Below are 13,481 nucleotides of genomic sequence, written 5' to 3'. Positions count from 1 at the left end.
AAAAAAACAAAAAGACAAAAACACGCAAATATAACACAAAAACACACGCAAATATAACACAAAAACACGCAAATATAACACAAAAACACGCAAATATAACACAAAAACACACAAATATAACACAAAAACACACAAATATAAGACAAAAACACGCAAATATAACACAAAAGCACACAAATATAACACAAATATATCACAGAAATAACACAAATATAAGAATAACACAATCATAACAAAATAATACAGAAATGACACTTCTCTGTTTCATATGTTTCTCTCTGTGTTTCATATGTTTCTCTGTTTCACATGTTTCACATGTTTCATATGTTTCATGTTTCTGTTTCACATGTTTCTGTGTTTCTCTCTGTTTCTGTTTTTCACGTTTCTCTGTTTCACATGTTTCATATGTTTCTCTCTGTGTTTCATGTTTCATATGTTTCTGTGTTTCATATGTTTCATGTTTCTCTGTTTCACATGTTTCATATGTTTCTCTCTGTGTTTCATGTTTCATATGTTTCTGTGTTTCACATGTTTCATGTTTCTCTGTTTCATATGTTTATGTTTCTGTTTCTCTGTTTCACATGTTTCATATGTTTCTCTCTGTGTTTCATGTTTCCCATGTTTCAGCTGACGTTAAGCGGTCGTGACACAGACAGAGGTGTTTCCGTGAGGATGATGAAGGCTCAGATCTGTGCGGTTCCGTCCACTGAAGCTGAAGGTGAAGCTCAGTCTGTTTTGGTTTAAAGTTTTGTTTGTTTTTCTTAAAGTTCCTTGTCCTGTTTTTTCAGATCTAAACTGTTTGACGCTGGTTTTCAACGAAACCACAACTAAAAGTAAAAGTAACACTGTGGTACGTCTAAACTTTTACTATTTTTGATACTTTCGGTTCCTTTGTGGGAGCTGAATCTTTTGAATCATAAAAGAGCCGCTCAAAAGAACCGGCTCTTTTACTGTTTAATTTTAATGAAACGAAGAAGAATCGAACTCAGACTTTGCACAATAAAAACAAAAACTGACTGTAATTATGATACAGATGCAAAAGTTTATTTTTACAGCACAATTTAGTCCTGGATCAGTCCTGGATCAGTCCTGGTTTAGTCCTGGTTTAGTCCTGGTTTAGTCCTGGTTTAGTCCTGGTTTAGTCCTGGTCCTTTTTTGCTTCTGTTTGTTTCAATAAAACAAAGAAAAAGATTCGGTTCTTTTCAAAAATGAGATCCGATTCCTTCTGTTCACATGAAGGAGCCGTCCCAAAGAGCCGTGACATCGCGGCTCTTTTCTGTCGTGTTTTACTCGAGTAACTAAACTCAAACTTTACAGGATCCAAAAATCCGGACCAATAATCTGAAGATCAGGTCTTTGGAGAGTCGCTCGTTCACGGTGACGCTGGACAGAGACTCACGCCGCGTCTACAAGGACGTCCAGAGGTCAGACTCAAACTCACGCCCTGCGGTGGAAAGAGTACTGCATTTGTTACTTAAGTAAAAGTAAAAGTCTCACATGAAAGAATCTACTGACGTAAAAGTATTTAAGTACATGTTTAAAAAAGTACTTTAAGAATAAAAACACACACCTGACTCCTGCAGCTTTAAACCGTGTTCTAACACCTCAAAAACACACTGGAGTTGTGTTTTGTTTCATTTATTATTCGTCTGTAACATCTACAATGATCAAAATGTGACGTTCCACCTTGTGATGTCATCAAGTGGTAGTTTTCAATGTTAACTCCTCCTCCTTTTACCTTTAGTTCAGTCGAGATAAGAGACAACTCCAGGACTGAAATGATCCAGATGATTCTATAAATGAAGGTGTGTGGAGTTTAAAAACACAGTGGAGCACTTCCTGTATCACCACATGATGACATCACAAGGTGGAACAGAGTGTTTTCAGTTTGAGAGAAGAACTCAGCCTAAATCTGCAGAGTTTCGATGTTTAAATTCAGACTCACAGATGCCGTTTATCACCTGTTTATCTGAGTGTGGGGCGACAGTGGCTCAGTTGGTAGAGCGTTTGCCCACTGACCTGAAGGTTGGCAGTTCTAATCCACTGCCGTCGTGTCCTTGGGCAAGACGTTTAACCCACTTCACCCCCAGTGTCTTTATAAAAACGTTTTTTTTTTTTAAATATTCACACTTTTATTTCCTTTTGAAGCATCGAGATCCTGCCGTGTCTGGACCCGGGCTACCGCGTCCAGAAAACCATGAGGTCAAAGTTCAACCCCGGCGAGAAGGAGAAGGACGCCGGACTCAGCAAGTACATGAGCAAAGGCCTCCTGCTGCCGATCAACACGTTCGCCGGGATCGTCAACTGAAGCGCCGCGTGTGAACGACCGGAACTTCACGAAATGACAACAACAAACAAAAAAAAAGATGAATTTGTTGCCGTGACGACCAGCTCCCGGCGTTTTGATGCTTCCGGCGTCGTTCCACACTACGTTTTTACACAAAGAACTGTCAGTATATGCACTAAGACCGACAAACGCAAATCCAGTTTTAGTTTTCGTGGTACCAAACGTGTTTTTTTTAGAATCGAATTTGTCAAACTCCAGATGGTGAACTCTGACCTTCACTGTGACGCTCGCCGCGACTTAAACCCGTTTCAAAATGATAAAAAAAAGACGTGCTAAAGTTCACCTTTTATTTAAAACTATGACCTATAAAAGAGACTGAAACTGAAACTTCATCACGTCAGGTTTTAGTCTGAGAGGAAAAGCCCGACTGTTAAACGCTCCATTTTGCACATTTTAGTGAGTCATTATAAAATATATAGATTTTTAAATAAATTGTGATTTGTACATATTTTTTTTTTTTTTTAAATAAATGATTCCTCTGTTTTCTCTGCAGTGGTTTGTCTGTTACAGTTTTATCCACAGAGTCTGACGTCACCACAGCTTCAGCTCCAAATGAAGCTCGAGGACAGAGACGAGTATCATAGCAACAACAGAGCCAATCAGGAACAAGTCTGTCCCTTAGCAACGCTGTCAATCAAACCTGTCGCTAACGCTGATTTGTCTGTTATTAATGTTCAGATCTTGATTTACAGACACAATAGTGAAATAAAAACCCCAGGATCATGTAGAGGGTTAATACGAACATTTAAGACCAGAATGAGTCTGAAGCAGCAGAGACAGACACAGGGGGCGCTGTTTGGCAAAAAAATTATAATAATAATCAAAAAAATAAATAAAAATGAATTCAAAATAACTAAAAACCAAACAAAAAAAACTCAAAATAACAAAAAAAGTAAAAAATAAAAAAATTAAAAAAGAGAACTAATTGAAAAAAAAAAAATAATTGTAAAAAATAAACTCAAAATAAAAACCCCAGGATCATGTAGAGGGTTAATACGAACATTTAAGACCAGAATGAGTCTGAAGCAGCAGAGACAGACACAGGGGGCGCTGTTTGGCCAAAAAACCCCAAAAACAAACAAAAAAACCAAACAAACCTCAAAATAACTAAAAAACAAACAAACAAAAAAAAAACCTCAAAATAACAAAAAAAAGTTAAAAAAAACAAAAAAAAAAACTAAATAACAAAAAAAGTAAAAAATAAAAAAAAATAAAAACCTCAAAATAACAAAAAAAGGAAAAAACAAAAAAAAAAAGTAAATAACAAAAAAAGTAAAATAAATAAATAAAAAACTCAAAATAACAAAAAAAGTAAAAAAAAAATAATATAATAATAAAAAAAAATATATATTGAAAAAAATAAACTCAAAATAAAAACCCCAGGATCATGTAGAGGGTTAATATGAACATTTAAGACCGGAATGAGTCTGAAGCAGCAGAGACAGAGAGGAGACACAGTTTTTCAAGTCTAAGGAGCAGGAAGTGCGCCCATGATCACTTCCTGTTTGGCGGCGGCAGGTTCGCTCTGTCCATTTATATAAACACTCGATGGCACATTTTCTGAACGTCACATCCTTCAGAACGTCTCAGTTGACTCAGTTCTCCGGCTCGTTCTCTGAGCTGTGGCTCAAACACAAACATCACTGAGTCACTGTTTCTCTGTGGCTCAAACTCTGTCTCTGTCAATATAGAAACTGAAACTGAAACGGCAAAATCCTCGGGTTTGTGAGCTCAAAGTCAAACAAAAGATAAACTGATGATCAATAATATGCATATTTTTATTTTAATTATGTTTCTACACAGATGTTTGATTGTACCGACTCGTTTCAGATGAAAAAATCAGTTATTTCAGCTTCAGATTCATGTGTAAAGTTCAGTTCTGGTTTAGTCCTGGTTTAGTCCTGGTTTAGTCCTGGTTTAGTCCTGGTTTAGTCCTGGTTTAGTCCTGGTTTAGTCCTGGTTTAGTTCTGATGATCAGTTTCTGTATTTTCGGGTGAATCTGTCTCTGATTTTGGGGAAGTTCTTTTAATATTATTATTTTTCGAATCAATAAAAAAAATAAAACTGTTCCTCTCTGGTCCAGCAGGGGGCAGCACTGCGCAGGTGCAGCGGGGGCGCGGGGCGGGCGCGCGGGGCGGGTGCGCGTGGCTCAGGGCGCACACCTGCGGCTCTGCGCACAGGGACAGAGGAGGAACGGCTCAGAGGAACGGCTCAGAGGAACGGCTCAGAGGAACGGCTCAGAGGAACGGCTCAGAGGAACGGCTCTGGTGTTTTCTCCGGGTCAGAAGCATCGATTCTGCAGGACTGAGTCATCCCCGTAAACGGGACTGAAAAGAGCCGGATCCGCTGGAGTGAACGTTTACACATTTAAACATTTCCACGTTCACGGATCATGGAGAAGGAGCCGGGAGCCTCTCTTCAGTGCGGCTCACTGTGGCTCACGGAGCAGAGCCGGGAGCAGCGCGGAGCCGGTAAAACGAGTCTGTGTCTGTGCGCATGCGCGTGTGAGAGCCGCTGGAGTCTGTCGTTCAGTGTCGTTCAGTGTAAATGTCACGGCTCCACAGGTGGTGGCGCTGTCGGGGGCGCGGGTCAGTGACAGTTTGTGTCAGAGAGAAAAGTTACCGCAGTGAAGCTTTAGTTTGTGTAAAGTGAAAGTTTAGAATCTGCAGCTGTGAATAAAAATGTGTTTTTATTTAACTGTTAAAAGAGAAACAACTGCCTCATATTAAACATCAGTATTATTTTCATTTTATTTTATATTGTTTTATTTATTTATTCTTTTGTGCCGTGTCCCTGTTTTTCTTTGGAGGAATAAAACTCCAAACTCAGATCTTTGATTTACAAACACAAAAGTGAAATAAAAACCCCAGGATCATGTAGAGGGTTAATACGAACATTTAAGACCAGAATGAGTCTGAAGCAGCAGAGACAGAGAGAGGGGGCGCTGTTTGGCAAAAAAAAAAAAAAAAATGGTCCATGGTCACTTCCTGTTTTAAACGTGTTGGCTAACAGGTTAGCATGTCTAAGGCCCCAGAGCTCACTCTGCTCCACACATTCACCCGAGTGTCCACGGATCATTCTGCTCCTTTACTGTCCTTCAAACTGACTGAGGGTTTGAATAGCGCCCTCTGCTGTTCGCCCTTCAGCACGTCTCTCTAGGACAGGGCCGTCAAACTCAATTTCACCGAGCGCCACATCAGCAAAATGGTTTGTCTTAAATTTGCAAAGATATAAAAATCAGTCTGTGTATCTCCTGATAAAGTGACATTTAAAGACGATCATACATTTAAATTTACCTCGTCACGGGCCACATAAAATGGCATGGCGGGCCGCATTTGGCCCCCGGGCCTTGAGTTTGACACGTGCTCTAGAATAAACATATTTCAGCTCTTACATCATGTTGCCTGAGAGCGACCGTATCCATGGTTACAGTACACAGCACTGGCTTTAGAGGTGATGCACTTCATGTGAGAGGAGAGTCGTACTTTGAAGTTACTGTGTGTTACCGTGTGTTGCCGTGTGTTACCGTGTGTGTTACAGTGTGTGTTACAGTGTGTGTTACCGTGTGTGTTACAGTGTGTGTTACAGTGTGTGTTACCGTGTGTGTTACAGTGTGTGTTACAGTGTGTGTTACTGTGTGTGTTACTGTGTGTGTTGCCATGTGTTGCCGTGTGTTGCCGTGTGTTACCGTGTGTGTTACAGTGTGTGTTACAGTGTGTGTTACTGTGTGTGTTACTGTGTGTGTTGCCATGTGTTGCCGTGTGTTGCCATGTGTTGCCGTGTGTTACCGTGTGTGTTACAGTGTGTGTTACAGTGTGTGTTACTGTGTGTGTTACCGTGTGTGTTGCCATGTGTTGCCGTGTGTTACCGTGTGTGTTACAGTGTGTGTTACTGTGTGTGTTACCGTGTGTGTTACCGTGTTGCTGTGTTACCGTGTGTTACCGTGTGTGTTGCCGTGTGTTACCGTGTGTGCGGCGGCGTGGCGGTGTCTCCTGTCACGCTGGAGAGACAAAACTGAGGCTTTGGGCTGTAGAAGTGACGAGACTCCTATTTCCTATTAATGTACATTTAGTTAAAATTGTTTATCTGCACAAAATGATTGACACATGTCAAACTTTGCTCCACAGCGCCCCCTTGAACTTTAGAATGGTACTCAAAAAAATTACTTTGTCACAAACATTTGAAATTCAGCATGGACATCCCTATTGACATCCTGAACAAAAAAGCCAATGAGAACATACCTCTATTTTCAAAGGTGTTGCCATGGCAACGTCTGACATTTCTCATTGAAACACATGGGTTTGGTTCACTGGGATGAAAAAATGTAGTTTGTCATAGACCATTAAAATTTGGTACATTTATTCCTCTTATCATACTGAACAAAAAAGCCAATTAAGACATGCCTCTCATTCCAACCGTGCAGGCGTGACAATGTGATAAATGGTCTCTGGTCGCTGATTTTGGGGGGAGGGGCGATGTAAGTGGGAACGAAACACAGGATCTTCACGGTGGCGTGTACCCGGCGCTCGCAAGGGGTGGAGAGGTCCTTTATCACTGCTTACAGTTTTAATTATTATTATTATTGTTTGTGATCTAAAAGCACAATTGAAAAAGATAAAAATTGTCTCCGTGGCGCCGCCTTAAAAAGTCAAAATACACGATGTAAATGTGACGACTCCAAACCTTTTTCAACATTTAAAGATGTTTAAGAACGACACTGAAACTGTAAACATGTTCACAGTTTCAGTGTCGTTAGCGCCCCCTTCAGACAGATATAAGGCAGTGTCCAGCAGGAATCTGACCAGAGCTGAAGAAGAGACTTGGACGAGCAGAGAAACGTCTTCAGTCTAAAACGCTGAAAGATAAAGTCTTCAGTGCAGTAAATTGTCTCGTATATCCAAATGAGGAGCAGTAACTTTTGTATTTTTGTTCCAGACGATGACGTCGTGTCCATGGCTGATTCCACGGTGACGGTGGACGACATCGAGGGCGAGCTGTATAAGATCGAGCGCATCAGGGACGTCCTCGTGAGAAGAGAGTCAGAGCTGCGATACATGCAAGTCCTCGAGTCTAAACTTTAAAAACGACAAGACTCAAACACAGGCCGAAACACAGACTGTGAAGAAGAAGAAGAAGAAGAAGAAGAAGAGAGTGAGACGTCACCACAGCGTCAAGTGAAGCTCATCGACGCTGCAGAGTTCTGAGTATCATAGCAACCAAAGAGCCAATCAGGAACAAGACTGTCCCTTAGCAACGCTGTCAATCAAACCTGTCGCTAACGCTAACAGGAGCGACCTCGGGGACAGAAGGACCTGATTTGTCTGTTATTAATGTTCAGATCTTGATTTACAGACACAAAAGTGAAATAAAAACCCCAGGATCATGTAGAGGGTTAATACGAACATTTAAGACCAGAATGAGTCTGAAGCAGCAGAGACAGAGAGAGGACAGAGGGGACAGAGAGGGGACACACAAAAATAAATTCAAGATAGCAAAAAAATAAAAAAATAAATAAAAAATAACATTAACTTAAAATAACAAAAAAAAAACAATTAGAAAAAAACGTTGAAATAACAAAATAAAAAATAAACTCAAAATAACTAAAAACTCATTTTTACCCGAGCTACTATGACTAAAGGATAGATTTTTATTTATTCACATTTTTCTTCAGTGATCTGACATTTACAACAGTTTCTCTCTCTGTCCCTTCATATTAATCCACTCTACCTGATCCTGGGGTTCTTTTTTTTTTGTTATTTTGAGTTTATTTTTTAAGGTTGTTTTTTTATTTATTTATTTATTTTATGGTTTTTTTTTAAGTTATTTTTATTATATTTTTTGGTTGATTTTGAGGTGTGTTTTATTGTTGTTATTTTTTTGTTATTTTGAGGTGTGTTTTTTTATTTATTTTTTTTTAGTTATTTTGAGGTGTTTTTTATTTTTTTATTTTTATTTTTTAAGGTTGTTTTTTATTTATTTATTTTATGTTTTTTTTTTGTTAATTTTATTTTTTATTTTTTTGTTATTTTGAGGTGTGTTTTTTATTTTTTATTTATTTATTTTTTGTATTTTGAGTTTATTTTTTGAAAAACTGCCCCTCTCTCTGTCTCTGCTGCTTCAGACTCATTCTGGTCTTAAATGTTCGTATTAACCCTCTACATGATCCTGGGGTTTTTATTTCACTTTTGTGTCTGTAAATCAAGATCTGAACATTAATAACAGACAAATCAGGTCCTTCTTTCCCCGAGGTCGCTCCTGTTAGCGTTAGCAACAGGTTTGATTGACAGCGTTGCTAAGTTAACTCCCTGTTAAACCAGCGGTGTGGGCGGGACGGGGCGTTACCTTCTACAGCCTCACTCCTGATTGGCTCTGTTGTTGCTATGATACTCGTCTCTGCTCTGGCCTCAATGAGCTTCATTTGGAGCTGAAGCTGTGGTGACGTCTCACTCAGTCACTTCTTCTGTCGTTGTTTCTCACAGGGAGACGCTGCTTCACTTTTCTGTCCGTTTTTCACCTTTTTAATTCTGTCTGAGTCGTGCTGATGTTATTCTTGTTCTCCCAGGATGGACGACATTCAGCTGTGTAAGGAAATTACCCGTTTGAAGAAAGAGCTGCAAAAATTAGTGTCTATACCAGGTACTGCTCTCATTCTCTACCTCCAAACCTCAAAACGCTCTGTTCCACCTTGTGATGTCATCAAGTGGTAGTTTTTTTCAAGCGAACAGCTCCTTTTACCTTTAGTTCAGTCGAGATACGTGACAACTCCAGGACTGAAATCAATCCATCCAAATGATTCTATAAATGAAGGTGTGTGGAGTTTAAAAACACAGTGGAGCACTTCCTGTATCGCCACATGATGACATCACAAGGTGGAACAGAGTGTTTTCAGTTTGAGAGAACAACAAAAACACAACTCCAGGTCTGTTTGTGACGAGGAAACATTAGAACAGATCAGAGATTAGTGTAACGCCGGCTCTTTAAATGAACCTAAACTGACCGTGTCGTTTCTGCCGCAGACAACGATAAATCCAATGAGGATCGTCAGAAGGAGGAGGAGCTTCTGCAGCAGATCCATAAACTCGTGGAGACCAGGGACTTCCTCGTGGATGATGTGGAGTTTGAAAGACTCAGGTGAATTGTTATTGTTGTTATGCCTCGCTCTGTGACACTGGAAAACTCTAAAACGGGGGTCTCAAAGAAGGCGGGGTCTGGGCTGATCAGGTATTCCACAAAAAAAGCTTTGATAAAATTTTCTCAAACGTCATCGCTGTTTTCAACATATTTGAGGAAATATCCCAATTCTTGTGTATTTTATGGATCTACATCATTATTTGTTGAATCTTTTGCGACGGGAGGAGCACGAGGGACACATGGTGAAGCCGCACTGACATTAAACTTTCATATTGTCCCGCGGGCCACAAAATATCCTCTCGCGGGCCGCAATTGGCCCCCGGGCTGCGAGTTAGAGACGCCTGCTCTAAAACATCACAACTTTAATTCTGAGATAAACACGTCCTCGGCTTGTGTCTCTATGGTTCTCGTGTCACTGTGGGCGTGTCACAGTGGGCGTGTCGCAGTGGGCGTGTCACTGTGGGCGTGTCAGTGGGCGTGTCACTGTGGGCATGTCACTGTGGGCGTGTCACTGTGGGCGTGTCCCTGGGGGCGTGTCCCTGGGGGCGTGTCCCTGGGGGCGTGTCAGTGGGCGTGTCACTGTGGGCATGTCACTGTGGGCATGTCACTGTGGGCGTGTCACTGTGGGCGTGTCCCTGGGGGCGTGTCCCTGGGGGCGTGTCACAGGTGGAGGTGAAAACAAAATGGTGTCTTGAAAATAAGAGATTAAAGATTTTCAGAATAATTTCAAATACTCCCACGTACATGAGTTTAAACGTCACTGTTCAGTCTGTGGAAAAGGACAGAACTACACTGTAAATGTGTTTATACGATTTAATTATAAATGTATTTATAAAGTACGACAGACTGGCTCAGTGTCTCAGTCATACCTCAGTATCACTGGACTCTCCGTGTACAAATATGAATGAAATACTTATATTTTGATGAGGATCACCTTGACAACACAATAACACAGAGCCAAGACTCATCCGTTGTCAGCACGAGCGCAGAGGACACGTCGGAGCGAGCGCAGAGGATTCAAGAGCAGAATCCTAACGCCGCGCTCGTGTTTTATCAACAAAATGGCCGCCGCTGTTTTCAGACCACGACTGTACGACTTGTCTGTTCATTTCACAGGGAAAAGGAGGAGGACAAAGAAATGGCAGATTTTCTCAAGTCCAGATTCACCCCCAGAACGACCCAGACAGGTAAAAACGACCCGGAATGTCCAGAGAGATACGTGACGTAAAAATATTGAGTTTAGTGTTTAGCGAATCCAAATCTCTACGTTTAAAGGGCTCGTGTTACGCTGTTTTCTGATCTGTTCTAATGTCGTTTCCCCGTCGCAAACAGACCTGGACTTGTGTTTTGTTTCATTCACACACGTTTAACGCACAAACCCTGCTTCTCTCAAACTGAAAACGCTCTGTTCCACCTTGTGATGTCATCATGTGGCGATACAGGAAGTGCTCCACTGTGTTTTTAAACTCCACACACCTTCATTTATAGAATCATTTGGATCATTTCATCTCTGGAGTTGTCACTTATCTCGACTGAACTAAAGGTAAAAGGAGGAGGAGTTAACTTGAAAACTACTAACACTTGATGACATCACAAGGTGGAACGTCGCGTTTTGAGCTTTGGAGATGTAGAAAAACATGTGTGAATGAAACAAAACACAACTCCAGGTCTGTTTTTTGACGCACTAACGGCATCAAAACGCGACTTAAAGCTCAGAAGAGTCCATATTTTTGCGTAACACGAGCCCTTTAACATCAGACCGACAGCGTTTTATCGGTTTCTCGTGTTTTAAAATCATGACTGTGCTGTTTTACTCTTCCCGTAGGTTTCCCGAGACGCCACGTACCAAACAGAGCGCAGCCGTCGCCTTCTCCTTTCGCTAAAACGGGACTGACTTTACTGAAGGAGTGCTGCGGATTCACCTGCTCCATCATGTAAAACGCCAACCACGGACCGTCTCGGGGTCAAACGTTCGGGCGGCTCGTGTTCTTCTGATGGCGGGACGATGTCGGCGTGACTGTACGTGCATTGATGTGTGTAGAGTTTTAGTTTCGCGCAGGATCCGTTTGGCGTTTGTTCATTAAAAAAAGTGACACGCCGCGAGGACCGTGTAATTGACTGGACGGAGCGATAACGCGGCGGACGAGGTGACGGCGGTGAGGACCTCGGCGTGATGTTCTAATGGGTCTGGCCTTTTGCAGAGCGTGGAAAGAGCGGTCCAAGCTAACACGCTAACACGTTTCTTTTCTGTGATGCTTTTGCTCGGTGTAAACGTCGGTGTGGTTCAGATTTGGAGAACTTGTGCTTCGGTTTTGTGTCTGTTTGAAATGAATATTAAACTCAGACCGTTTCGTGTCTGCGAGTTCAAAAAGCCCGAGTCTAACGGCGTCTTAATGAGCGTTTCTGAACACGCCGAAAGGTTAAAGCAGCAGATGTGTTTATTTAAAGCTCCTGGATCACACGGAATGGACTCTCGTTAGCGCTAATCCGTGTTCTAACGCTGTTCCCTCCTCAAAAACAGACCTGGAGCTGTGTTTTGTTTCATTCACACGTGTTTTTCTACATCTCCAAAGCTCGAAACGTTCTGTTCCACCTTGTGATGTCATCAAGTGGTAGCTTTTTTAAGTGAACAGCTCCTTTTACCTTTAGTTCAGTCGAGATAAGAGACAACTCCAGGACTGAAATGATCCAAATGATTCTATAACTGAAGGTGTGTGGAGTTTAAAAACACAGTGGAGCACTTCCTGTATCACCACACGATGACATCACAAGGTGGAACAGAGCGTTTTCAGTTTGAGATAAGAACTCTGCAGGTTTGTGTGTTTAAACAAGTGAGAATGAAACAAAAAAACACAACTCCAGGTCTGTTTGTGACGAGGAAACGACATTAGGACACGTAAACAGTGAGGGATCAGTGTGTTGCCCAAGGACACAACAACAGCGTTCATCTGTCAGAGCTGGAATCGCACCACCAACCTGAGGGTCAGAGGGTGAGACTAGCCAGCCAGCTGAGCCACTGTTGGTTTTTATGTTGAAACTGCCAAAAAAAATGTGGTTTTTTGGCATAAATTGTCCAAACATTTTGAACAGAGTCATTTATTGTTTTAATGGAGATTCCGCCATTTTGTTTCATTCCGCCATTTTGTTTTTTTGGCGTAAATTGTCCAAACATTTTGAACAGAGTCATTTATTGTTTTAATGGAGATTCCGCCATTTTGTTTCATTCCGCCATTTTGTTTTTTTGGCATAAATTGTCCAAACATTTTGAACAGAGTCATTTATTGTTTTAATGGAGATTCCGCCATTTTGTTTCATTCCGCCATTTTGTTTTTTTGGCGTAAATTGTCCAAACATGTTGAACAGAGTCGTGTTTATTGTTGACAAAGATGAAAGTCTTTTGTTTTAGTGGAACTTCCTCAATTTTTTCCCTTTTTTTAAATAAACTTTTCTTCATAAACTCCACTCGTCTCACACGTAACGGAGTCAAGATCTCGTCCCACGGGATCTCGAGAGAAAAAAAACGACCACGAGACGGCGCCCGCGTGAGGAAAATGAGCTCGTGAGATTTTTATACTCCACGTTTTTCCATTTGGATTGGACAGAAAATGGATGAAAAGCTGCAGAGTGACACAGTTTGAGAAGCTGAAGTTCCAAAACACGACACGCAAAACTCATTTAATCAGGGACTCCCAGACTTCCCCCACCCCAGACGCTTCCTCCAGCTCCTTCGTTGGGACCCCTAGGCGTTCCCAGACCAGCCAGGGTGTCATCGTCGCAGCCGTTTATTTCTGTTTAGATTGAATTAAGTAAAGAATTAATGTTTCCCTTTGAACATCGACAGACAAATATAACGTTCCAGGTGATTTTTTTTCCCAATTCTAGCGAGTTTTACAGAACTTTAAGAAAATATAATCTCGTTTCGCTTCGTTTACGGCCGATCTCCACGGAAACGCAGGGCACATTTGTCGGTCGCATTCGTCGGGTCCATGGTGCCAGTGTTATA

The 13,481-nt window shown here is 41.3% G+C and overlaps 2 protein-coding genes across 3 annotated transcripts; both read left to right on the top strand.

Moving 5' to 3' along the window:
- The first annotated feature begins 655 nt into the window (after positions 1-655).
- Positions 656-2,722, top strand: LOC117378810 (phosphoinositide 3-kinase regulatory subunit 6-like). The gene is made up of 4 exons (XM_033975489.2): positions 656-718; positions 789-850; positions 1,318-1,424; positions 2,149-2,722. The coding sequence occupies exons 1-4, from the start codon at positions 673-675 to the stop codon at positions 2,306-2,308; spliced, it is 375 nt and encodes a 124-aa protein (XP_033831380.1). The 5' UTR covers positions 656-672; the 3' UTR covers positions 2,309-2,722.
- A 1,748-nt stretch (positions 2,723-4,470) lies between these two features.
- On the top strand, positions 4,471-11,849 carry LOC117376911 (bMERB domain-containing protein 1-like). Of its 2 annotated transcripts, XM_033973439.2 has the most exons (6): positions 4,471-4,818; positions 7,283-7,403; positions 8,910-8,983; positions 9,364-9,478; positions 10,595-10,665; positions 11,304-11,849. In XM_033973439.2, the coding sequence occupies exons 1-6, from the start codon at positions 4,740-4,742 to the stop codon at positions 11,414-11,416; spliced, it is 573 nt and encodes a 190-aa protein (XP_033829330.1). In that variant the 5' UTR covers positions 4,471-4,739; the 3' UTR covers positions 11,417-11,849. The 2 variants fall into 2 exon arrangements, with proteins under 2 accessions (XP_033829330.1, XP_055078566.1); XM_055222591.1 differs by lacking the exon at positions 4,471-4,818 and having other exon boundaries at positions 7,288-7,410; positions 8,917-8,983; positions 11,304-11,416.
- The last annotated feature ends 1,632 nt before the right edge of the window (positions 11,850-13,481 follow it).

This window comes from Periophthalmus magnuspinnatus, chromosome 1 (genome assembly GCF_009829125.3).
Source record: "Periophthalmus magnuspinnatus isolate fPerMag1 chromosome 1, fPerMag1.2.pri, whole genome shotgun sequence".
Taxonomy (NCBI): domain Eukaryota; kingdom Metazoa; phylum Chordata; class Actinopteri; order Gobiiformes; family Gobiidae; genus Periophthalmus; species Periophthalmus magnuspinnatus.
The sequence above is the reverse complement of the archived record's forward strand: the minus strand, read 5'-3'. Positions and strand labels throughout refer to the sequence as shown.

Excerpts from the sequence above, each read along its gene's own strand:
- LOC117378810 (XM_033975489.2), top strand. The coding sequence starts at position 673 with ATGATGAAGGCTCAGATCTGTGCGGTTCCGTCCACTGAAGCTGAAG. Across the intron at positions 851-1,317 it reads AAAGTAAAAGTAACACTGTG|GATCCAAAAATCCGGACCAA; the intron begins GTACGTCTAAAC and ends CAAACTTTACAG. Across the intron at positions 1,425-2,148 it reads GTCTACAAGGACGTCCAGAG|CATCGAGATCCTGCCGTGTC; the intron begins GTCAGACTCAAA and ends TTCCTTTTGAAG.
- LOC117376911 (XM_033973439.2), top strand. The coding sequence starts at position 4,740 with ATGGAGAAGGAGCCGGGAGCCTCTCTTCAGTGCGGCTCACTGTGGCTC. Across the intron at positions 9,479-10,594 it reads GTGGAGTTTGAAAGACTCAG|GGAAAAGGAGGAGGACAAAG; the intron begins GTGAATTGTTAT and ends TTCATTTCACAG. Across the intron at positions 10,666-11,303 it reads CCCCAGAACGACCCAGACAG|GTTTCCCGAGACGCCACGTA; the intron begins GTAAAAACGACC and ends CTCTTCCCGTAG.